Source organism: Spinacia oleracea, chromosome 6 (assembly GCF_020520425.1).
Source record: "Spinacia oleracea cultivar Varoflay chromosome 6, BTI_SOV_V1, whole genome shotgun sequence".
Classification (NCBI taxonomy): Eukaryota; Viridiplantae; Streptophyta; class Magnoliopsida; order Caryophyllales; family Amaranthaceae; genus Spinacia; species Spinacia oleracea.
Window position 1 is genome coordinate 103,115,477 of NC_079492.1, and position 23,870 is coordinate 103,139,346.

At 37.5% G+C, this 23,870-nt stretch overlaps 1 protein-coding gene across 7 annotated transcripts; it reads left to right on the forward strand.

Annotated features, from left to right (window-relative positions):
* Positions 1–6,803: 6,803 nt before the first annotated feature.
* On the forward strand, positions 6,804–22,055 carry LOC110794198 (uncharacterized). 7 transcript variants are annotated; one of them, XR_008922534.1, is made up of 9 exons: positions 6,849–7,080; positions 8,172–8,407; positions 8,508–8,723; positions 8,834–12,412; positions 12,522–12,703; positions 12,886–13,185; positions 18,214–18,305; positions 20,208–20,405; positions 20,495–22,055. XR_008922534.1 is itself a non-coding variant. In XM_021999143.2 (6 exons), exons 2-6 carry the CDS (start codon positions 8,201–8,203, stop codon positions 12,971–12,973), a joined length of 4,272 nt encoding a protein of 1,423 aa, XP_021854835.2. In that variant the 5' UTR covers positions 6,804–7,080; positions 8,172–8,200; the 3' UTR covers positions 12,974–13,278. The 7 variants fall into 7 exon arrangements, 1 of the variants encoding a protein (XP_021854835.2); XR_008922535.1 differs by having other exon boundaries at positions 20,208–20,386; XR_008922537.1 differs by lacking the exon at positions 20,208–20,405.
* Positions 22,056–23,870: the final 1,815 nt, after the last annotated feature.

A 23,870-nucleotide genomic window follows, 5' to 3' on the forward strand; every position in this document is an offset into this window, starting at 1 on the left:
TTCTAAATTTATTCAACAATGTTCTAAATTTAGAACATGAGAACCTAGTCAACACATATACATATATACATGTTCTAAAATTTCAAGCTTATGTTCTAAATTAATTCAAGCATGTTCTAAAATTATTAAACATATTATAAATTTATTAAACCATGTTCTAAATTTATTCAATCATGTTCTAAATCCATTCAAGCATATTCTAAATTTATTCAAGCATGTTCTATATTTATTCAAGCTTTCAGCATGTTCTAAATTTATTCAATCATGTTCTAAATCCATTCAAGCATATTCTAAATTTATTCAAGCATGTTCTATATTTATTCAAGCTTTCAGCATGTTCTAACTTTATTCTACCGTGTTTCGAAATTAATTCAAGCATGTTCTAAAATTATTAAACATGTTCTAAATTTATACAACAATGTTCTAAATTTATTCAAGCATGTTCTAAATCCATTCAAGCATGTTCTAAATTTATTCAAACATGTTCTAAATTTATTCAAGCTTTCTAAATTATCCAAGCATGTTCTAACTTTATTCAAGTATTTCTAACTTTATTCAAATATGTTTTAAATTTATTCAAGCATGTACTAACTTTATTCAATAGTGTTCAAATGTTATTCAAGCATGTTCTAAAATATATTCAAGTATGTTCTAAATTTATTAAAGTATGTTCGAATTTTTGCATTTTCAATATCCGAGTACATTTTCCAGAAATGTCTTTCAACTGCAAACAACCAGCAAACCTAGTCCTTCAATTCATCCACGAAAACCGAACCTCGCAACCTCAGACCAGCTCAACCACGAAATCACAAAATATTTGAACAATCAATTGAGAACGTCGATTGAAAATTCGATTTCGAACAATGGATTGAAGTTACTACCGCGAGCAGCGATTCGATTGAATATTTCCGATTGCAATTGATTTCGAATTGAGAATTGGAGGAGGAAGGAGGAGATCGAACAAACTTATCGAAATTGCTCAATTGAAATCGATTTTGATTTCGAACACCAGCTGAAAACGATTCCTGATTTCGAATTGAGATTTGGCGATTGAATTGCTGCGGCGGCGAGAGGCAAGCAGCGGCTATTGGTGGTGTTCGAAAAGCAGAGAGAGAGAGGAATTGAAGAGAGAGAATGAGCGCTGAAATAATGAAAATCGGCGCCGGTGGTTGAATTTTGGTTTGAATTCGTTTGATTTCGTTCGATTTGTTCGAATGCCGATTTTGGTTTGAACCACAACCACCACGGCGAGCAGCGGCCGGCGAGAATGGACCGTCGAGCAGCGACCGTCTAGCGTTGGTGGCGATGGACGACGGGAGAATTGGAGAGAGAGAGGGAGGAATTGGAGAGAGAGAGAGAGTGGAATCTGAATCTGAAATGAAAAAATAAATGGCGTGAAATAAAAATGGGGGTATTTGTTAATTATAATTACGAAAATTCCATTACCAGTAGCGTTCTTACCGAGAGAAGTGTTTTTACCGAGTAAAGTGTTCTTACGGGAGCCTTTCTATATATATATATATATATATATATATATATGGACAAATACCCCAATTTTATTATTCTTTCACGTCATTATTTCATATTTTTTTCTCTCTCCACTTCATCTTTCTCTCTCTCCACATCCGGCAATTCAAAAATTCTCAATCGAAATCGGCAATTTAGCAATCGGCAATCGAAATCCAGCAATTCTCATTTCTTGATTTCTCAATTCGAAGTCAATTCAAATTGGAAATTTTTGATCTCTTTCTCAATCGATTGTTCAAACGATTCTTTGAAATCTCAATTGATTTCTTAATTCAAAAATTAAAATTGATTTGTACCGATTTCTCAATTCTAAAATCGAACAAAATCGAACCATAGTTTTAACGAAATCGTTGGTATTATTCCTAGATTTCCCGATCCAGTAGTGGTGGCGGCAGCGGCGGAGTCGGAATCGAACAAGAAATCTGGCATAATCGAACCAGAAGTATACGCCAGTATTCAAGCGACTGATTTCGCCGGTGTTGGTGCTGAGCGTCGGTGTTGCGATCAATTATCCGGCGAATCCTTATGTCGCTCCTCCTTCCTTCGATCATGTATCCGGATGTTGCTCCTCCTTCCTTCTTAAAAAAACCAGTACCGCGAATCAGTGCTGGTGGCGACAGCGGCAACGGTTCCGGTTGCGGTGGAGGAAACTGGTTCGTGGTCTGTGGTGGTGTTGAGCGAGCGGCTTGCCACCAACATTCAAGCTAGTAATTCGGCATTTTTCTCTCCATATTCGTCTTTATCATCCTTGGCAGGGTCATCTTTTCTCATCTTCCTTGGCAGGCTCAATTCAGAACATGCTATAGCAAATTTTAGAACATGCTTAAATCAATTTAGGAAACTATTGAATAAAGTTAAAACATGCTTGAATAAATTTACAACACTATTAGATGAATTTAGAACATGCTTGAATAATTTTAGAACATGCTTGAATAAATTTTGAACATTGTTGAATAAATTTAGAACATGCATGAATAAATTCAGACCATGCTTGAATAAATTTTGAACATGGTTGAATAAAGTCAGAACATGCTTCGATAAATTTAGAAAGATTTAATAATTTTAGAACATGCTTGAATGGATTAAGAACATGGTTGAATAAATTTATAACATGTTTAATAATTTTAAAACATGCTTGAATTAATTTAGAACATGAGCTTGAAATTTTAGAACATAGGGTTTTTCGTTGAATTAAGGTTTAACACTTATGGTCCAGAACCTTTTCTCTGATACCAAACTATAACGCCCCGACTTCTAAACACCATTAATTAGCTTAATTATCTTTAATTAGCAGCGGAAAATCCTAGCTTAGTCGGAGCGTCACATGCCGTATCTCCCTCGTGGGAAATACAAGGCGACATAACCTATTTAAATCACTAAATAAACTTTAATAATACATACTCCTAACATTGATTAAAGATTAATATAAAAGTCTAACTCAATTCTTGAAATTAAACTAGAGTTTAATTAATACATCCATTATTACTAGTGAGACATAGTTATCTTTACTAAACAACGATCGTGAATTTGATGGTTGCATCCTCACTCTAAGGCATCCCATGATCTTCTTCGTACCTAAAACAAAAGCAACATCGTGAGCCGAGGCCCAGTAACATACTACCCTAACAACGTAAACTCGTTTCAATTCATTTTATTTAATTTATAACTCATTGCAGTAAAACATCATTTATATCTTGAAACTTTAATAGTTCCCATTATCCTTCATAAAACATCCATTTTACTTGGTAACTGACAAGTTAGCCTTGCGGGACGTCTCCCACCTTGCGATAGTCCTCAAGGAGCACTCTCCCTTGTTGGACATACGCCCGTACCTAATTAGTTTCTCTTTTAGCTTGCGGTAACCCTCAAAGAGCACTCTCCCTTGTTGGGTGTCCCGCGGTACGGCGGTACGTGCACGACCTAAAAATAGTAACCCCACTAACTGCAAGAACCGGTTACGATTTTATTTATCATGTTCCATATCTTATTAATAACTCATAAAGCATCATTCTTATAAAATCATACATAAACATGTTTGAATATAATCATCATACAACACACTTTATAAACACATTCCATATCCCACAATCCATTAAAACATATCATTATAAACATATTTCATAAAACACGTTTCATAAGGGGACTGTGGGTGTTAGCAATAGATGTTACCTCAACTGTAGTTTATAATTCCTGTTCGATGGATCGTTCATCCTGAGATCCAAGTCCGATTTCTTTTAGAATAATAAATCATTGAATTAGTTATTAAAACGATAATATTCTTAAATCGATATTTTATAAATAATAAATTTTATAAGTAATGAATTTATAAATAACGAATTTTAATAAAAATATAATTTCATAAATCGGTTTACATGAAAATATTATTTAAATTCCCTTTTTGATAAATAAAGCTAGTAATTTATTTTATTAAAATTGGTAATTAAACCTGAAAAATAATAAGCAATTTATTAGTAAATAATTATATTATTAAACTTTATTATCAAAATATGAGTTTAATTTGGTAAAATAGGTGCAAAAATTCTGGATCTTAAAATTCATATGGGAAGTGCATCTTACCCAAAAGCCCAAATAAAGATGGCCCAATTTAAGTTGGGTTTAGGAGAATAAATCAAGTTTCAAATTGAAACTTGATATTTGGTTTTCTAGAAAGGGAAAACACGGACCAAGAAAAAAGGAGGGCACGAAGGAGGGAGAAGGAAAGGGAAGAGGGTGGCTGGCGGCACGGCTGTGCAGCCGAGAGAAACCGCGCCAAAGGCGACGGTGGGAGGTGATTTGCGGCGGCAGAGCACGAGGGAAGGGAGGGGTAATACACGAACAGGGGCGAAAACAGGGGAGGGGGTGCGAACCGAGGAGGAGACCGGGGAGCTTGAGGGAGGAAATGGGTGGTTCTAGGCGGCGGATCGCCGGGGATTGGGGCGGATATTGTTTGATGAAGGTGGTTGGAGTGTGGTGGTGTGGCGTCGGTGGTGCAGCAAGGGGCAAAAAAAGAGAGAGGCAGGGAAGGTGGGTGACCGAGAAGCAGGGGAAGTATGGTGGTGGACGGTGGTCGTGGTGGTGTTAGGCGACAGTGGTGGTGATGATAGGGTGGTAGGCAGTGGCGGGTAATGAGGGTGGTGGTTATAGTGGCGGCAACCACGGAAAATGGTGGTGGTTCGAACAAAGCAGGAAAAAAAGGGGGTGGTTTCCAATTTGTTAACTGATTTTTGGTTGAGAAAAAGGGAAAGAAAATGGCTGATTATAATGACAAGTAAAGTGAGTGAGAAGCTGAAATCCTTGGGGAACAAGGCAAATGAATCAAGACTGAATTGAGGGAAGGAGAGGAATGGAAATTTCTTCATTCTTGCTTTGTACGTGGAGAGCAAAGAGAAGAAAGGGAAATGGAATCTTGGTGCTCCAAGGGCATTTTCGTAATTTCACATGGTTGACTAAAATTCAGAATTTTTGTTTCCATTTTTGTAAACTACTAAAAATAGAAATGTTTAGCTAAAATAATTCTTTATAAAAATATCGTTAACGAAAAATTAAATAAATTTTCGTTTATAAATTTATCGTTTAAAGTAAATCGTAAAAACGTTTAAAAATAACGAAATTTGATTATTCATAATTATTTAAAACGAAATCAAGCTAATAAATATTTTTAATTTTAATAAATCAAGTTTAAAAATTTCGGGATATTACACTAAGGCTCTATTTGTTCAACTTACTTTAGTAAAAATAAGTTCATATCATTAAGTCAAGGCTCTGTTCACCTTATTTCTATTTATTTCAGGAAAAAAAAAAGTTCAGAAAAGTTCAGATAAGATTTTTTCAGGTAAAACAAGGGTTACCCAATTATAATTTATAACTAAAATAAAAATTCAGGAAAAATAAGTGACAATCAGATGAATAACGCATTCTAAATTCAAATAAGTTAATTCATTGAAATTCAGGTTTACCAAAAAGTTTAACATATTGCAACTTTGCAAGCTATCAGTTGGCCAATACTTCGTACCAAGCTTTCAATTACAAACTTTTATATAAGGCGGTCTTACACAAAATACCACCTTAATGTCATATAAGTTAAGCAATAGAACCAATTAGTTAAGTAATGAAACCAATTAGTTAAGCAATTGAACCAATTAGTTAAGAAATTAAACCAATTAGTTAAGTAACATAGCCAATTAGTTAAACATTGGAACTAATTAGTTAAGCACCGAAACTAATTAGTTAAGCAATTGAACTAATTAATTAATCAACGAAACCTGATTAGTTAAGAAATTGCACCAATTAGTTAAACACTGGAACTAATTAATTAATCAATGAAACCAATTAGCTAAGGGCATGTTCGGTATCATTTTCTGTTTTGAGTTTTACTGATTTCGGTTTTGATTTTATGGTTTTTCAAATCTATTATAAAACACACATTTTTTTTTTAAAATGTAGTAGGACTGTAGGAGTAAAACACCTTTACTATTTCGTAAACAAAAACGAATCATCTCCTCCACTTTCTACCTCACCAAATAAGAACCGCCATACCTGAACTCCAAAAAAATTTCTTTCAATCTTCCATAGGCTTTTAATCATCCTAATTAAACTAGTAATCTTAAAGTATTTAAATCAAAGAATTAACTAATATCATTATCAAAGATTTTTTTTTTAAAAAGTTTGTTTCCATCTTCAAGATCTTATGGAATTTACATGGGTTTCATCTTTAGCTTCTGAGTTATTAATGGAGTGTTGGTCGAATTAAGTCGATGGTAACGAAGAACTTTAAGCATACTCTCTAGGGTTACAAGATCGAGATCTATGGAAAAACAAGAATTAGAAGAGAAAGAACTACAGAAAAAAGGGTATGCTTGATGAACGAATCAGGAGGTCTATTGAGAGATGAATCAGGAAGTCTATTAGAGAAGAAGGGAGATGCAAATAAAAGGGTTGAAGAAGTAGATAGAAAGTGACCACGAGGAAGACATGAAATTAAACGATTTTTAAAACAAATTTCCCAAAACCACTTTTAGTGATTTGTACTTTTCCGTTGCTGTTTCCTCAAAACTATTCAAAACTTGTTTTATTAAATAATTTTACCGAACACGGTTTTGCTATTTTTTAGATGAAGAAAACAGAAAAATTGGAAACCACAACGTCTCCAAACATACTCTAAGCAATGAAGCCGATTAGTTAAATCATCAAAGTGGTTTTTTCGATAAGTCGGTATAACCCAATAATTGTCGACTTTCAATAACCCAACTACGCGCCCATCATGTTCCCAGCAACTTTTTTTTAGCGACACGCTGAAACCAAAAAAAATAACGCACAAATTTACCTTCCCCCCCCCCCTCTTTCCCACCCTCCTGCCTTCACTCCTCTCAAACCCTAGTTCTTCGCTTCACTGAAAACAGGTAAAAATGTACCAAATTAGCTATGTTGCGAAATAATCTGAAGCTCAAATTGAAGCAATTTGTTTTTGAATTTCGATTTCAAGCAGAGGAGCGACTTTCTTTAACTAATTGGATTTTTTCCGGCGCCTCAAACACCGCGTACTATAATTTTTCTGTAAGATTTTTACCTTCATCACCGTTTCGTGATTTCTCTCTCTTGTTCTTGCGTTCTGTGCTATTTGCTTGTCTAATTTTGATTTTATTTCGATTTCTGATTTATTTGATTGTCAGCATTTCAATTTTTTCTTTTGAGGAATGTCAATTGAGTTGATGCATGTTATTCATGCAACGGTTTTTGCTTTCATTTTAGTTGTTACTGTTTATTTTTTGGCTGGGAGGATGGCGGTTGATACATGTTAATCTCAATTGAATCGATTTTGTCACTTTATTATGTTGATTACTCGTTTCACATTCGGTGGAATTTGTATGTATACTATTGCTTTGATGAACTTGGTGGGATGTGTGGGATGAGATTGAGGTGAATGTCCGGTGCCTGGTTTTTGTTCCCATCTATCCCGAAAAAGAACTTCATGCTTGAGCTTGGCTTGGTGCTTAGAATTATTGTTGCACAATAACACGTATAACATAAAATGGTGGTAGTGGATGGAGAGAGGGGAGAGGCTAATGGGATGGTGTGAGGGGATAAATGAAGTTTAAATTATAAACCTTGAAGTTCTTTTTGGATACCCCGCAATAGTAAGTGTGAAGTTCTTTTTGGGACGAAGGGATTAACATTTGTCGAAGTCTTCTTTTTATGTTGCAAGGTATCAACCACAGTATAACTTGCATATAACATATAAGACAGAACTTTTGGCTGATTTGTTTTTTAGGGGTTCTGGACTGGTGAGTGTTGTAAATAGGGAGTGCCCATCTCTTACTAGTTAGGTTTTATGGGCTCTTTTTCGCTTTGAATGCTGTACATACAACACCTTGTTTTGTTTGGTGAATAAGAGGTGTTACTCGTGAATGATCCAATTCTATGTTTTGATATGGCCCCTCCAAAGATCCCAAAATTCCGACCAATCATGTGCAGAAGTATAAGGCCATTTATGTGCCTTTGCACCTTTATGTATTATTTACAATCTTATTATAGTAGTTGGTGATGTAATGCTTGTTTCAGAGATTGAATTTTCTGTGTAGCATTACCTTTAATTGTTCATTAATGCAAGTCATTGACCTCAGATTTTTTTGTTCGATGCATAACAGGTACTTTCACGGAGTTTCTTAAGGTCAATATGGGTTTTGACAATGATTGCATTTTAAATATTCAATCACTTGCTGGAGAATATTTCTGTCCTGTATGTCACCTTCTTGTGTACCCAAACGAGGCTTTGCAAGCGCAATGCACTCACCTTTACTGCAAACCTTGTCTGACTTATGTTGTTAGCTCCACACATGCCTGCCCCTATGATGGATACAGGGTGACTGAAGCCGATTGCAAGGTGTTATGCTTTCCTTATATTAACGGTGCTCGGTTTCTTACTGATTTTGTGATAATTTTGTCATGTTCTTATGATGGAATTTTTTCTTCTCCTGTCACAGCCACTTTTGGAGTCAAACAAAGCATTGGCAGACACAATCGGAAAAATACAAGTTCATTGCCTCTATTATAGGACTGGATGTACATGGCAAGGTCCTTTTACCGACTGCATAACTCATTGCTCTACATGTTCATTCGGGGAGTCTCCAGTTCTATGCAACAGATGTGGAGTTCAAATTGTGCACCGCCAGGTGCAGGAACACGCACAAAGCTGTCCTGTAAGTTGAGATGCATTTGCTTCTCTATTATATTATGTACTGGGTGTCTCTGTCGAGTTTATCCTATTGCATTGCTTTGTAATCTTACACTCTAAGCTGCCCCAAATTAGGGTGTGCAATCTCAGGTGCAACAACCGGGCACTGTCCAGGACAGCACATCCACAGGAGCCGTTGCTGCTGTAGAGCAAAGCCAGACTGCAGCTCAGAATGGGTTACCTGTTTCTCAAGCACAGACATCACAAGCTTCTGCCCCGCTTGTATCCAGCCAAGATATCCAACTAGCCAGTTCAGTTGGGCAACCACAAGCTGCACAAGTTGCCATGCCAAATGCAGAACAGTGGTATCAGCAACAGCAACAGCAACAGCAACAGTACCAGCAGCAATACCAACAGTACTATCAGCAGTATCCTGGATATGATCCTTACCAACAGAACTATCAATATTACTATCAATATCAACAAGGAGCTCAACAGTATCCACAACAGCCCATGCAAGGTTACCCTCCTCAGGTTTCTGGTCAAGCTCAGACTCAACCCCAACAACAGGTCCAGCCTCATGCTCAGCCCCAGGCACAACAGCAGCCCCAAGCTCAGACCCAGCCACAACAGCAGCCTCAACCTCAACCCCAGCCACAGCAGCAGCCACAGCAGCAGCCCCAAGCTCCACCCCGAACTGCACCGCCTCCACCACAAACAACTGCACAACCAGCATCGAATGCACAGTCCCAAGTCCAGTCAGTGGGTCAAGCGCAACCTCAAATTCAGACTCAGGGTCAAGCACCTCCATCTCATGCCCTTCCATATAATCAATCTCAGCCATTACCCCAGGCTCAACCCTACACTCAGCCACAGCCTATTTCTCAACAGCAGACACAGCTGCCTCAGTACCAACAAACTAATCCTTATGCCCAATCTTATCCACCATCACAAACCCAAACCCAGCATTACCCCTATCCACATCCTCAATCACACCCCCAGCCCCAGCCCCAGCCCCATTCCCAACCGATTATGCAGGCGCCTGTTCACCCACCTTCCCAACAGAACCAGCTTATGAATCCCAATGCCCAGCCTCAGACTCAGAATTCTGTAACTGGTTACCAATCGTACCCGCAGCCACAGCCTCATCCGCAAGCACAAGTGGGAGCTGCGCATCCAATGCATTCTTCGGGTGTCCAGCCGCAGCCTCAGTACCCTGCACAAGCACAGGGGAAATATCCTTCACAACCTTCTCAGATGTATCCTCCTCAACCTTATTCGAACGTGGCAAATCAACAACAGCATATGTCGTCTGCACAAGGTCAGGCTCCGCCGAGTGGGCCTTCTGCACAACAGCTCCCTGTTTATCCTCATTCCCAGCAACCTGGGTATCCATTTCAGCATCGTCCCGGTGTTCAGGCTGCACAGCAAGCTGCACCACAGCAGTATGGACAACAGCAATCGTTCCCTGGGCACGGTCCATATACACAGCCACAGCCACCTATGACAGCTCAATTACATGCCCAGGGACCCCCTCAAACGACACAGCAACCTCAGCAGAATTATGCACCAGGGTATGGTGCTCAGCCTAATACTGCTCAAAATTATGCAGCTAGACCAGTTGCAATGCAAGGAGCTGGATCCCAGCCATATGCCCAAGCTGCGGGACCTGCTGCTATTGGTCAGGTTAGGCCTCCACAGCTAAATCAGACTTACCCCATGAGAACTGACAACCAGTTATCTGCTACTTCTGAACAGCAGGCTGGTCATCCCCAACAATCTTCAAGAGCAACAGGCGGTGGGAAGCCTCGTGATCAAATTGAATCTAACAAGGAGTCTGTTGTAGGGACTCAGGTGAATGAAGTTAAAATAAAATCAGAAAATTCCATGGACGGTAATGTGAACGGAAATGAAAGCAAACTACCTGGTGCAGGGTCCAAGCAATTAGAAAGTGATGTTCAAGAATTCCAACAAAGGATAAAGGAAGATCCTTCAGAGGGTGCATCAAAAGCATCACATGTTAATATCACTGCTAAAAATGTTGCTGAGAATCATAAAGATGCTCGAAAGAAGGCTGAAGTACAGGATTTGAAGCATGCATCTAATTCACATTTAGTCCCACAAGTTCATGGTGCAAATTCATTTCCTTCTGTTGACCAGGGAAGAAATCAGCTGCAGCCAATGCACTACGGGACTTCAGCTCAACACAGACCTGGCAATGTGTCTGCGCCGCAATCAACACCTCAACCATTAAACTCTCAGCAGCCTGGATTGGGTCACCCTCATGGTCAATTTAGGCCACAAGGACCTGGACAAGCTCCCCAAAGACCGCCTTTCAGTGCAGCCGAAAATTCCCAGGCATCTATTCCTAAGCATCCCCATGGTCCTATTCCTCCCGAAAATGCATCTGGAGGAAATTTAGGCCCTGGCTCATCAGGATCTTTTGCTAGACCGGGTAATATGGGTTATCATCAAGGAAATATGCCACCTTATCAAGCTGGACAACCTCATAATCCTTCAGGGGAGCCTTCTGTTGGGCCCTCATTTGCTGGTCCGAGGCCTGGTGCATTTGATTCTCATGTTGGTATAGGCGGGAGAGAACGCACTGATGCTGAGAAGCGTCCTCCACATCCAATGGAGAGTGAAAAGTTTCAGGGTCACAGGCCTGATTATTTTGATGGTAGAAAACCAGAAGCACTTTCTCATGCCCAGCCTGGTATACATCCCGGTATTATGAAATTCGGTGGTCCTTCAGCTCATGATTCTGCTTCCGCTCCTGGTTCAAGGGATGAAAGGGTTAAGCTATTTCCCGAGGAGCGTTTGAAACCCTTTCCTCACAGGGACTTTGAAGAAGATTTGAGGAAATTCCCAAGACCCTCTCATTTTGAAACCGGGCCTTCATCAAGATTTGGTTCTCATTTTTCATCATCTGGGCCACTTGATCATGGTCCTCATATGTTTGGTGGAGAAGGAATGCCGAGGCCCTTTGACAAGGCGCCACATGGATTTGACCATGATTCAGGACTGAAAATGGATTCTGGTCCTTCAAGATTTTTGCCACCATTCCATGCAAACGATGCTGGTGAAAGGAGCCGACCTGCAGGTTTTCCTGATGATAACATGGGCAGAGGGGATTTTGGGCACCGTCCTGATTTTCCTGGACCGGCTCCTGGTCCTGGATTTGGCCGGCCCAGATTGGATGGTTTGCCGCCTAGAAGTCCGGGTAGGGACTTTCCAGGTTTTTCTTCTCGTCCGTTTGGTGCCTATGCGGAAGATGGTGGAAATGAGTCACGGCCTTTTGAAGGTTCCAGACCCTACAATTTTCCTGCGGAATCATTTGGGAAATCAATCCGTGACAACAGGTTTCCAGTTCCACCTAACCATTTGCAAAGAGGTGAGCTTGATGTTCCTGGAAATTTGCACGCGGGTGAACATTTCATCGGGGGCCCTCGTAATCAAGATACACTGCCTCCTTTTTTACGAAGAGAACATATGGGTCCTCGGAATTCGCATACTGGTGAAGTGACTGCTTTTGGTCCTTCAGGTGGTCATCCACGGATGGGAGAACCTCCCCTGACAGGAAATTTTCCACAGCATCTACCTTTTGGTGAATCCTTTGGAGGTGAGAAGCCAGGGCACCCTCTGGTAGGAGAGCATGGATTCAGGGGTAGCTCTGGTTTTCAGCGATATGGACGTGAAGGTGGATTTTTTCCAGTAAGTACTTGTTTGTGTTTCTCATGTTGGTTCTAGATTATTGCTTCGAATGCTTCCTAGATGTATATTTCAATTTTTTGTAACTCATTTCTCTGGTGAACTTTACTAGGAGGAGATGGAGCCTTTTGATAACCCAAGAATGCGTGGACCTAGAAGCATTATGTGTCGCATTTGTAAAGTTGAGTGTGGAACCGTGGAAGGTTTGGACTTGCATTCACAATCAAGAGAACATCAAAGAAAGGCTAGGGAAATGGTCTTAGGCATCAAACAGTCCAATAAAAAGAAGCAAAAGTAAGTTTCAGCTGGAATGCTACTCCAGCTGCTGTTTGATTGGATTAAATGGGGTGCTGTTTTTTGGGTAGTATAGTGTAGTGACTCAACTAATCTACTTGTAGAGTGCATGTTGAGGGTTGAGAAGGGAGGCAGAAGCTCCTGTTGTTGGGCATAATTTTTTAATTTTCTTTGTTGCTTAGGTTATCGAAAGATCAAGCTTCAGTTGAAGGAAGAAATGGAGGGAGGCCAAAGAATTCCAATTTTCAAGGCCGTGGAAATAAGCGTTAAAGGCTTGATGGTTGTATTGGCTGACAAGCAATCCCGTGGTTTTGTAGCTGACAGGCTGCGTTTGTTCCTTCAGTATTTTGCATTTAGTGAAATAGGTGATGCAGCTTTCTGTATCTCTTTCTTTTGCTGGTTGGTTTATGCCAGTTTTGTCATTTCAGGTTGCTGCTATGTTAGGGGAGATGGTATTTTGGGACTGAAGTATATCAGTGGCAGTTAAGTTACTTTGTTTGACTTTGTGCTTAAATATTTTGGAGTTGGAATATGTTTAGCGTGAATGTATACGTTCCCTCTTGTTTAACTGATAATTGCTATCTCTTAACTGATGAAGTTTCCTTCCATATAAGTACGTGGCGTTTTGCTACTGCGATTATTAGGTAATCTGAAAAGCGTAGTTATCCGAAGGGGATACTCTCTTTTGTAGTAGTCTTCTTTGTTTCTTTCTTTTATCCTCTTTTTTCCCTTCAATTTGTTTACATGCTTGTTCATATCCTCTATGTCCATCTCCTCCTGCTACTTCAAAAAAGTTTAGTTTATGTAAGATGGTTTCACTGCAGGCTTCCAAGTTCCCACTACCTCTTAATGTTCCCTTGTGTTGTTAAAATGCCTTGGTAATCAGTATCATATTGTATGACCATATATTTCTCTTCTGTTGTAAACTCCATACTCCACTCCGCCTAAAAATGATGTCTTTATTCCCTATAAATAGAGATCATGACACTAGTGTCAGAAAATTTCAGAAACTTTCTGAATTTGTAATCCAGCAGAAAATTTGGGGAGATACAATGTTTAGTCATCTGGATGTTATTTTGGATATATGTCTTAAGTTGTAGCTCTTGGAGGTTCGAGGATTAACACCTTATATAATAATCAAGGATTCCTTATGCCTCGGTAAGTTGGTATTCTTCGATAAAGTACTACAAGAAAAGGATTCTTGACGCACAATGCTGGATTCAGCAAAAATAGGCTGACTTATTCCCTCAGGATTTGTGCCATAAGTCTTGGTGATAATCCAAGCTGATTTTGGGAGCCTCAATATTTTATCTTAATAAAGTCAAAGTTAGATATTCAAAGCCTACATGATGATAGTGTGAACCCTTTTCCAGTGACTTTCCAAGAGGATTAGTCCATCAGTGGGATTTGTATCTGTGTGGTTGAGGCTTGATTCGTTAAGATGTAAAATGTTCACCTGTTCCAAGGAGTAGATGGCCAATAGGAATTTTTCCCCACTGAAGTAGTCCACTGGCGTACTTGTGCTAGCATTGTAGGATAGTAATTTGGAGCTAAATATGTGGTACAATCTTTTTGCCTCTTTCACTATACTGTTTGAAAGATCGCAGTAATATAACTTATTTGGTTCAGGGTTTACGTCTTTGTGGACAGTTGTAATATTAATGAGAAACTATCTGGAGAAGCTATAGAAGTTTGGGTGCGAGTTAGTACAGTAGGTTGATGATATGTCTTTTTAAGAACCTTGCTATGGGAAATTGTCTTTGTATCTTGGTAAAAAGGCTTCACATTCTTTTGTCAGTGTTGTTTTGTGGTCAAATAAGTTAAACTGTGAGGATTTTTTTTTACAATAGTAGCTTTCAGTGACAATCTGGATTACGTGTGAGGATATTTGTATCTGACCTTTGATGTATGTAATAATAAATTAACATAAGCCATTCTTGTCCAGCTTCTTTCTGTTGTCAACATGAGCAATGTGTAGTGTTTGAGCTTGTCTCTACTAAGTTTTAAATATTAGGAATTTATATTTGGTATTAACATCTGAAGGCCATTCTTTTTTAGCCGTCTATTCTTTGGTGGAACTTCCCTTGAATATCTGGATTTAGATCTAAGTTGCACTTTAGGGAGCTTGTTATATGTTTAGCTTTGATTCTGGGCTGTTTTTTGAGTAATGGACAATCATATTGCTAAACTCTGTCTATCATTTCTTATGTCACAACACGCCAACACTTCTTAAATTTGTAAATCATGTTTTTTTGGTTGCCTACATTCTTTGGGAATTGTATTTGTATCAGGAGACCTTTGGCATTGTTCTGACTTCTGAGATCTTTCTCCAAACAATAATGAGATATTTGTCTTTAGTTTTATCATCAAGAGTCAAGGGGTGGAGGGGGTTGATATTGCCCACCTTGTATTCATGATGACTCAAACACAGTGCACTTGCTCGAATCACTTCAACTACTTTGCTCTTGAGCAATGCGCTTTGAACAAAGTCTACTGATATTGTTGAACTCTTTTTGGTCCAGATTTCACATCCTAGGCTCCGTGCTTCTTAATTAGTTTGTTTTAGAACTTTCCGATTTTCTTTTATAGGTAAGACTTGATGGGATATCTCATGTTAACATTATATCCTGTAGTTCTATCACAAAAGAACTTGTAAACAAAAATTGTAGGTTATTCTCAGTCTGGACTGCTAGCTGTCCGCAGAAAAAAGAAGTTCTAATTGTCTGCTTCTGGGCCTAGTAAGTGTGGTTTTATCACACTGTTGAATTCTGGAGAGGGAATGTCGTATATTATTGTTCTGCGAGTAAATCTAGGAAGCAGACACTATATGAAGGAGTTTCAAGAAAAGTGGAGGAGTAAATTTATTACTAAATGAGTATGTGGTAGTAGGCCCCTTTCTATGCATATTCTTGATTGATTCTTGTTTTCTGAGGGAATGATGTGATGGTTAGTATGGCGTTTGGCATCCTTACGTGTATAACTATCAATTGGCTTTTTATGATTCTGAAAATGAGCTGATGATAATAAGGCTTAGTGGTTCGAAGCGTAGGTGTGTGCTTTTATATATAAAAAAATAATATAGACTGATTTTTTTTTGTTTACTTTACTGTTATAAGGAATTTTTTACCTAGATGCTATAGATCAAATCCTAAAAGCAAGTCTCTCCTGAAGTAGTTAAATTGACATGAGACAATCCAGAACTCAAGCCACCAGCCTTACACTGAAGGGAGATAGTCTCCAGACACTCCCTGTGACATAACATCAAGTAGTTTTGGGCTCATTTGGAGAGCAGATTTATAGATCTAGGTTATAGGTTGAAAGCAGTGTTACCTAATCCTCCAATCACCCCACGAACCGCGATCGAAAAAGCGAATTACAACATGAAAATGGTATAATTTTGGTCTAATCCAACAAATTAGGTAGCAAATTGCGAACCCGTACCCAGTCTCATACTAGCGAACCAGGTAACGGTGGTTGAAAGTATTAGCAGTATGCAAGGGTGAAGTACTTGAAAAACATTGGGAGATGGAAGTTAGAAAGCATGCAAGGTTTGTAAGCAGTATTTTTTTTTCTGAAAATCTGGATTTTTAGTGTTCCTTTGACTTCCTTCTCTGATAAATTGTTTTATAGTACATTCAGCACTTCCTTTCCTATATATTTACTCCCATATTCACTAGTTGTCTTTTTAAAAATCATTTTACCTAGGTTTGTAATAAATGAATGTCAAGTGCAATATAGATAAACATCCAAATCCCTGGTGGATCAATGTTTGAAATTACTCCCGCCATCCCAGGTTTTTTAGGGTTTGACAAAATTATTAAGGGTAGAATATTGTTGGAGTTTAGGTTTTGGGAGGTGTTCGATTTAAAAGATGAGAGGATGGTAGAGAAAATTGAAAGGTGAAGAACATACTGGAAGAACCTTCTAAAGGAAGTGTTAAAATTACTGTGGGGCGGAGGGAGTAATAGACAAGGAAATGGAGAGTTTGAAGGCTTTTGCTCTTCATAAATGCAAAAACTGGGAGGTTAGTAATTTTCTATAGCACCGCTTGTGACTTGTGAGAGATGTGTTTTTTAGGAGTCTTTATATCTTTTTTATGATTCTGTTTCCTCTGCGTCCTTTGCGAGTTTGCGGCCTACGATAATAAGTTTACCTCAAAAAAGTCTCTTTTAGTTTTTATTTTGTATTTCAAAAAAATATAAATGCGTTTTCTCAAAAAGGCTAAAGATATTTGTCACCCAGCGAGTTGGAGATTTATTTCCTTTGCCAAGGGGCTGAGAAGATTGGAGAACAAAATGCAAAGCAGGTGGACACTCCAGGAAAGCGGCAAATGATACTAAAATATGAGATTAGTTTCTCTTGCCTTTTAGCTGGAGGGTATTTTCGTTTGTTAAAAAATAAACCTAGAGGCTTAAAATACTTAAGACAAAGTGGTGTGACAAATGATTATTTTCTTGAATAAACAGAGAGTAGATTTTTTATTTTATTTTTTCCTTTTGAAAATGCATCACCTTTCCTTTTGACATAGTAGAAGATTTGTTTACTTTTGGAGATTTTGTTTCCTTCATATGAAGCTTGAAGTTGAACTCACTTTAGAGTTTAGATGGATCGGAGAGTCGAATTTTTATCACGGGAGTATATATAAAATGAGGGAAACGATAGAAATGAACAATTGTAGTACATGATTATTGTGTTGTGCAGTTGCTTTTCTAGTGAGGAAACGAGAGAAAAATAATGTGTATTGAAAACCCAAGTCAGTTGTAGTGGGTGATGATATACGTTGTGTAGTTCTGCTGATTGGAGAAACTGCAGCAGGATTTTATGCACTAAAACTGAAATTGCTGCTCGACTGATTCTTGATTTGGGTTAGATATGACGTAAAAGGGTGGCTCCTTTTTCAAAAAAATTATGGTTCTCTTGTTTCCTCTCGCAAATAATAAAGCTCAAAATTAAATGTTTTCACTTCTTAGGCAGAGACGGGATTCAAACCTGTAACTTCATGACACGGGGGCCTGATGTGTTTTCCAATAACTTTACTCTGCTTCTTTCCCTGTCTGACTTGCATGCGTTCATTAAGAATCAGCAGGCCCACAAAATAATCGGCTCCCCTGGTTGGACCAATTTGAGATATAGAAAGTAAGGGGAAATGATTTTTGGTCACTCAACTGTGCTCTACTCACAGAGAGATGTGCCAAAATTAGTTTCCCAGATGGTGTAAATACTGATTTTCAAATCTGATTAGATAGAACATCTGTCATCTCTAGTTGCTGAAATGGAACTCGGGCGTTAGATTTTTCAGGTTTGATATTAAGTTTCAGTTGATGAAATTAGAGTTTTCTTTTTTTTTTGTTATTTCTTCGAGGGAGGACTTGATTTTGTTGGTACAGATTTTTTTTTTTCAGTTTTATTTGCCTCTTAGGTTTGATGATCCCATTGTAGCATTTTACATTTTATGAGGCCAGTGCTTAAGTTGATTTATTCTTTCTGGCTGAATTTTTTTGCCACCATAGATATTTTCACTGAACCCGTCTTTTTCGGCGATGCTGACAAGGAAAAGGCTGAAAAGCAGAATGGTTTACCTTGCAGTCGTCTTTAGAGTGTGGTAAGATCATGTCCAAACCACAGGTTTTAAAGTGAAAATTCTGCTTATTTTATTTCCCATTATCTTTTGTTGTATCTAAGGTTTATTGTTAATCTTGATCTAGCTTGTAACTTTGCTTGGAGTTCTGAATTTAAGGGTAGCCTAACTTAAGACGTTCAGATGCTGTTCAGTAAATTCAAGTTCTGAATTTTAGGCAATTAATATAAGCTTTTGTGAGTGGGAGATTAAACACAAAGTGGTCATGCAACGGGCTGTTTATGGTTTTGGTTCTATCATTTACATGTTTACTATGGAATCTCAGCTCTGGGGATTTTAGATAATGAATTGCCTGTATTGGAGTACTGCGATTACTCTTTAAAGCTGTTTTAAGGGTAAAGATGAATCGCGCTTTAAGTGACGCAGTTAATTGTGAGATATATTTTTTTAAAAGTGGAGTGTTAATATCCTTGTGTAGGGTATGGGCACACCAATGGTATTTTTGTACTCGGCTTCATAATGTCTAGAACTTGTTCTATAATATAATAAAAGATTTAGCGTAGTTTATTTTACAGGTCTTTTGTTTTCTTGATTCGCCAAGATTTGAATTGGCCTGTTGTGTTATGTAACTTCAATCAATTAAGATCTCTCTTTCTTTGGCAAGAACATGTGACCTTTTTGGTCTGTAGGATACGCCCGTGTAATTATTTTAATAGAGTTATGCATTATACCGTTGGGGCAGGCTCTATAGGATTTTTTTGGACCCTGATAGGTTTGGATTATTTCTGATTTTTTTGATTTCAGAGGATTTTTTTGGGATTGGGAACGAGGAAAGAGAAACTTAATTTTTAACTGCAGAACACCCAGAGAAATCCTGGTTTGAGGTCAAGATGTATGCTGTTTCTGAAGGAATTGGAAAGAGCAGTAAAGATGGATAGTATCTGTAGTAAAATTAATTGATGATAGGCGAATAATAGTGGGCTGTTACTTGAGTGCATGCCGGTTATTGAACTGATGGAAAACAATAGACATATGGAAAATCTATCCAATTATGAAATGTTTCAAAGCTGCTCTTAGATGATATGGAATAGAAAAGGTTGTCGTACTTGCACAGAAGCTGCACAGTCTCTGTAATGTGTTGGTTCTTTTATGCCTTCTATTTGCAGTTTTTAGATAGATAGCTGGAGGGAAATTTTCCAAGGTCAGCAGTACCAGGGTTCAAAGATTGTATGTCCTGAGAAGTTTGTTACTATGATAGTTTTGTTTGCTAGCAAACTAATGCCGGATAGAGGAGATAGAAACAGGAGGCTTGTTCTGCTGATCATTAACTGGATATGGATGTGTCGGCCTTTTTTATTCCTGTTGCTGTACTGCAGGTTATTTGTTGAGGTTAATTTGAGATGCTCCAAATCTCCAAATCCTAGAATTCAGGATGCTTTTCGAGTGGCCGGGCTCTTAGCTTCATATGCTGCTTGTTGCCTTTGTCTGTATCCTTGTCTAACAATTTCTTTTAGAAGTTCTGCATGCAATCTTGAATAGCCACTGAGGATGACTATATCTCTTATTTTGAGTTGTATGATGTGGCTGATGAGATAAGGAGTACATATAAATAAACAATATGCCAAAAGCTTTTTATTTGTCCATCTTCCCCAAAGTAGATAAACACTTATATTATTTTTTAATTCTATAGTTTTTGATAACTTTCATTTAGGCGGGACCATTTACTTTTCAGGAAACCCTTTGGTAAAGCTTCTGTCAATTCTGATTTGTGTCGTTATTTTGATATTGTATGCTTTAGCAATTATTCTCTTGAGATGGAGTTTAGAACCTAGTTGTCAACTTGTCATCTTGATAATCACTAGGAAAATTGGAATGTGACTTGAAAAGTTGAAGTAGTCATTTTTTGCATCGCTTGAAACATCTCAGCGGGGATGAGCTTACGACACATAAATGGAAGAGAAAGCGGAAGAGGTGATTTAAGATACAAGCAGACATCAGTACTATCCTGTGTCGGGATTCGTATGAACACTAGGGATTCTTTGATCGTGATTAGGCTATAATCTTACAATAAGTATGCTTGAGAAAAGGCAGTTGTCTCCATATTGGTACTTGCTCAGTTGCTTGGTAGTACTGTTTGAACACTTTTTATCTTACCTTCCAATTTCCCCAAGTTTTGTAATCTCAAACACTGATCATAATTTCTCAATCACTAGGCTAGACAATGTGGTGCGGGATTGTGTTTCATTCTGTTAAAGATTTGTGTATTCGTGTCTGGCTTGAAGCACCAATAAACTGATGCAGACGCAGCTTTGGAACCCCCCTTTGTCCCTAAGTGCGCTAAGAGAATCTTATGAGGACCCTTGAAGTGTGTCGTATTTTGTATCTTTGTCACCTGACAAAATACAGAAGGTATGTCCGCATGTGTGCTTCATAAGGTGCTTTATTGTCATTTTCCATCTTCTCTGGAAGTAATGTTGTCCTAGGTGTCTAGGCCTTATATTACTTTGGGCAGCCATGGAAGATAAAATGGATTTTTTTTATTAGCTCACTGTTTCACCATGGCGTACTATCACGTCTTCTGATTTATCAGCTTATTTCAGTAAGGGTGTTTGACTTCATGGTTATTGATGAATGTAACTGTATACAGGGTAGCTACAAGTGACTTGATCCTAGTGAATTGATTTGACATCAGTTCCTAATTTAGAGGCTGAAGATTTTTATTTATCTATTTCTCTGTTTTGGAATTGAAATACAATTTGTTCATTTTTTTGTCTTGAGCTAGATCAGAATTAGAAATGCTGTTGGACCTTATATGCTACCTGTTTTACTGGTTGTTTCATCTGTCTGTGCTCAAAATTAGAAATAGAAAACAAAAAAAAGAAGCAAAAGAATTCCTTTCAGCTTTGTCTCCTTAACAGTTGGCTTCTTTAAAGCATTTTTTTCCTGGTGAGAATTCCCTGAATGTCTGAGATTCTTCCTAGATACCCTCTGGTCTTGTGGCGATTCTTGCTGTCTTGATCTTTGTTTTTACTACTTGTCAAAGTTCATACTATTATGAGCATTGAACGAGTATCTTGTGAGTTCTCATACTCTCCAGGTCTCAGTTTTCTGACTCTCAGTAGTTGAAGACTATGACTTGTCATGGTAGAAAAGTAATTTCTCTTTTAAGGGATTGAACTGTTGAAGGAGGCATTTAGACCACTGAACTGTTTCCCTATAAAATAAGTACGTATTGTGGATTTTTAGGAATACAGGTACGTGCCTTGATGTTAAGGAAGTAGAGAGCACAAACCAGTTTGTTGGGGATGTGGTTCCTTAAAGTTTCTTTCGTTCTTGTTGGTAAGTAGGAATTGCTTTTTCTAAGGCAGCTCTCCCAGACTCTTTAGATGATTTGAGCATTTGCTTGCTGAAAATCCCGTCATTTGTCCTAAATGTTTGGTGATGCTAACACTAACAGTTATTTTGCAGTGTGAATGTGTATTATTTTTTTTTGCTAGGTGTAGACAACTGAAACCCAGCACTTCTTTGTGGAGAGACTTCTTGGTTTTCTTGATCACCAGCACTTTTAATCTTATGTGCAAGTTGCAATAATACTCTCATTTGCTCGGCCTCTTTTTATTTCTTTTACTGCTCTCTATGCTGTTTGTATACATTAGAAAGTGTACCGAAGGCTGTGGAAATTTGGTGGTAAACTTTATTTTTTTCCTTCTTTGGTTGATGTATTCTCTTATTTTTAGCTGATGGTTGTATTAGCAGTTCCAGGCAAGGTTTGTGTGTGTTTGTGCTTGTGTTTGTGCTTGTGCGTGTTTGTGCGTGTTTTATGTGTTTTTAGTCATGTCTTTGTAGGTTTTGCATGTGTTCTTTTTACTAGAGAATTTGAAACAATACTAATTATGGGAGTAACAAATATATTAGGAAAAAAGAATTTATGTTACTATTTGTGTTTTGAGAACCTATTAAGTGTAAATTGAGTGTTTTTTAAGTGTTGTGGCAACAATTCATGAGATAGAAAAGATATACGAAGCACACTCTTTAAGTCCACTCTTGGATTATTGTCACATTATCTTAAGAGCATATTGCTTCAGGTCCACCTACCTAATAATTTGGTTTGGAAAACTTATTAGGTGTACATAATGCTTTCGAGTAATATTCTAACTATACAAAAGAAAAAGAATACATATTTAATACGAAGTAGGTATTTTCAATAATTTTACTTTTTAAGAGCTTATTAGGTGTATTCGAGTGCTCATGTAATGAGGCAACAAAATTAATGAAAAATGGCCTGTTAATTTTATTCTTGAATTATATCTATTACTATATATTAAAAGAGACACCAGGAATACATGTCAATTCTTGGTGCGATTTTTTCCCGTCAAAAATCATTTTTCCAAAAAAGTGTATCTATTTTATTTTATTTTTATTTTCTATTTTTTTTTATAAACTATTTATGTATGGAAACAAAATTTAGTTTATAAATTATGTCAATAATAGATACGACGTAATAATAATTATTCTAAATTGGTAATATTTTAGTCAAATCTCTATATTAATAAAGGAAATATATCACTCAATATTTTGGTCAAATTACCATATTAGCATTTTAAATATGCATATTAGATGAATAAACTTTAAATGAGTATGTTAACAATATTATAACTATGCAGTAGTTTGGTAGATATTCAGTTAAATATTTTGTGAAAAAAATGATCAAAATTCGTGCATGCACGGGATCTAATCTAGTAGTCCACTATATAAGAGTGCACTTAATAATTTGATTGTAGGTACTAGTTATTAGGAGTATCCAATTGCATGTGCTCATATATAATGTGGCAACCGCCCAAGAGAGAAGGAAAAGTTCTCTCATAACATCTATTCTTGGATTGTTGTCACATTATTTGAGAGTAGGTAACTTTGGTTAATTTAGTAATTTAATTTGAAGCTTATTGGGAGTACATGAGAATATTGTGAGGTAGAGTGGGAAAAAAAGTTACCCCTAATATTCTTTCCTTGTTTGTTTTCCCGTGTGCAAGGACTAATATGTATTAAATTATGTGCATGTGAAAACCTTGAAGGTTTATACGGGAGCATATCGTAATAGGAGACATTGGTGACAACCATGAGAGAAAATGTTCTTCCTAATATCCAACTTTTGATTGATGTCTCAACATATGAGACCAGAGTCACCCAACTACAATAAGTCAAAAACCAATGCTGTTTTGACCTAATGGTTAAATCTTCTTCTCTCAATTTGTATTTCCCTTGTGTACTAGAAGCATTTTAATTTTCAAGAGAGTCTATTCGATTAGATAGTCATATTTTGTAAGCACATTGACTTCTGTGCAATTAGAAAGAATAGTATGTTACTTTTGTTATCTCAAAATATGAGCATCTGAGAGCAATTGCTAATTGTTTGTAAAAGCCAATATCCAACATCGAACTCATTATTAAACAAATTTGATTATAAAACTTCAATTTTATGTTCACAGCCATATTCAATCACAATACGATCACATTGAGCCACTTTTCCCATAAAACTATTTTTTGGTTGTTACCTAGCGAGTCTTGAGCTCCGTTTGATAGGGCGTAAGA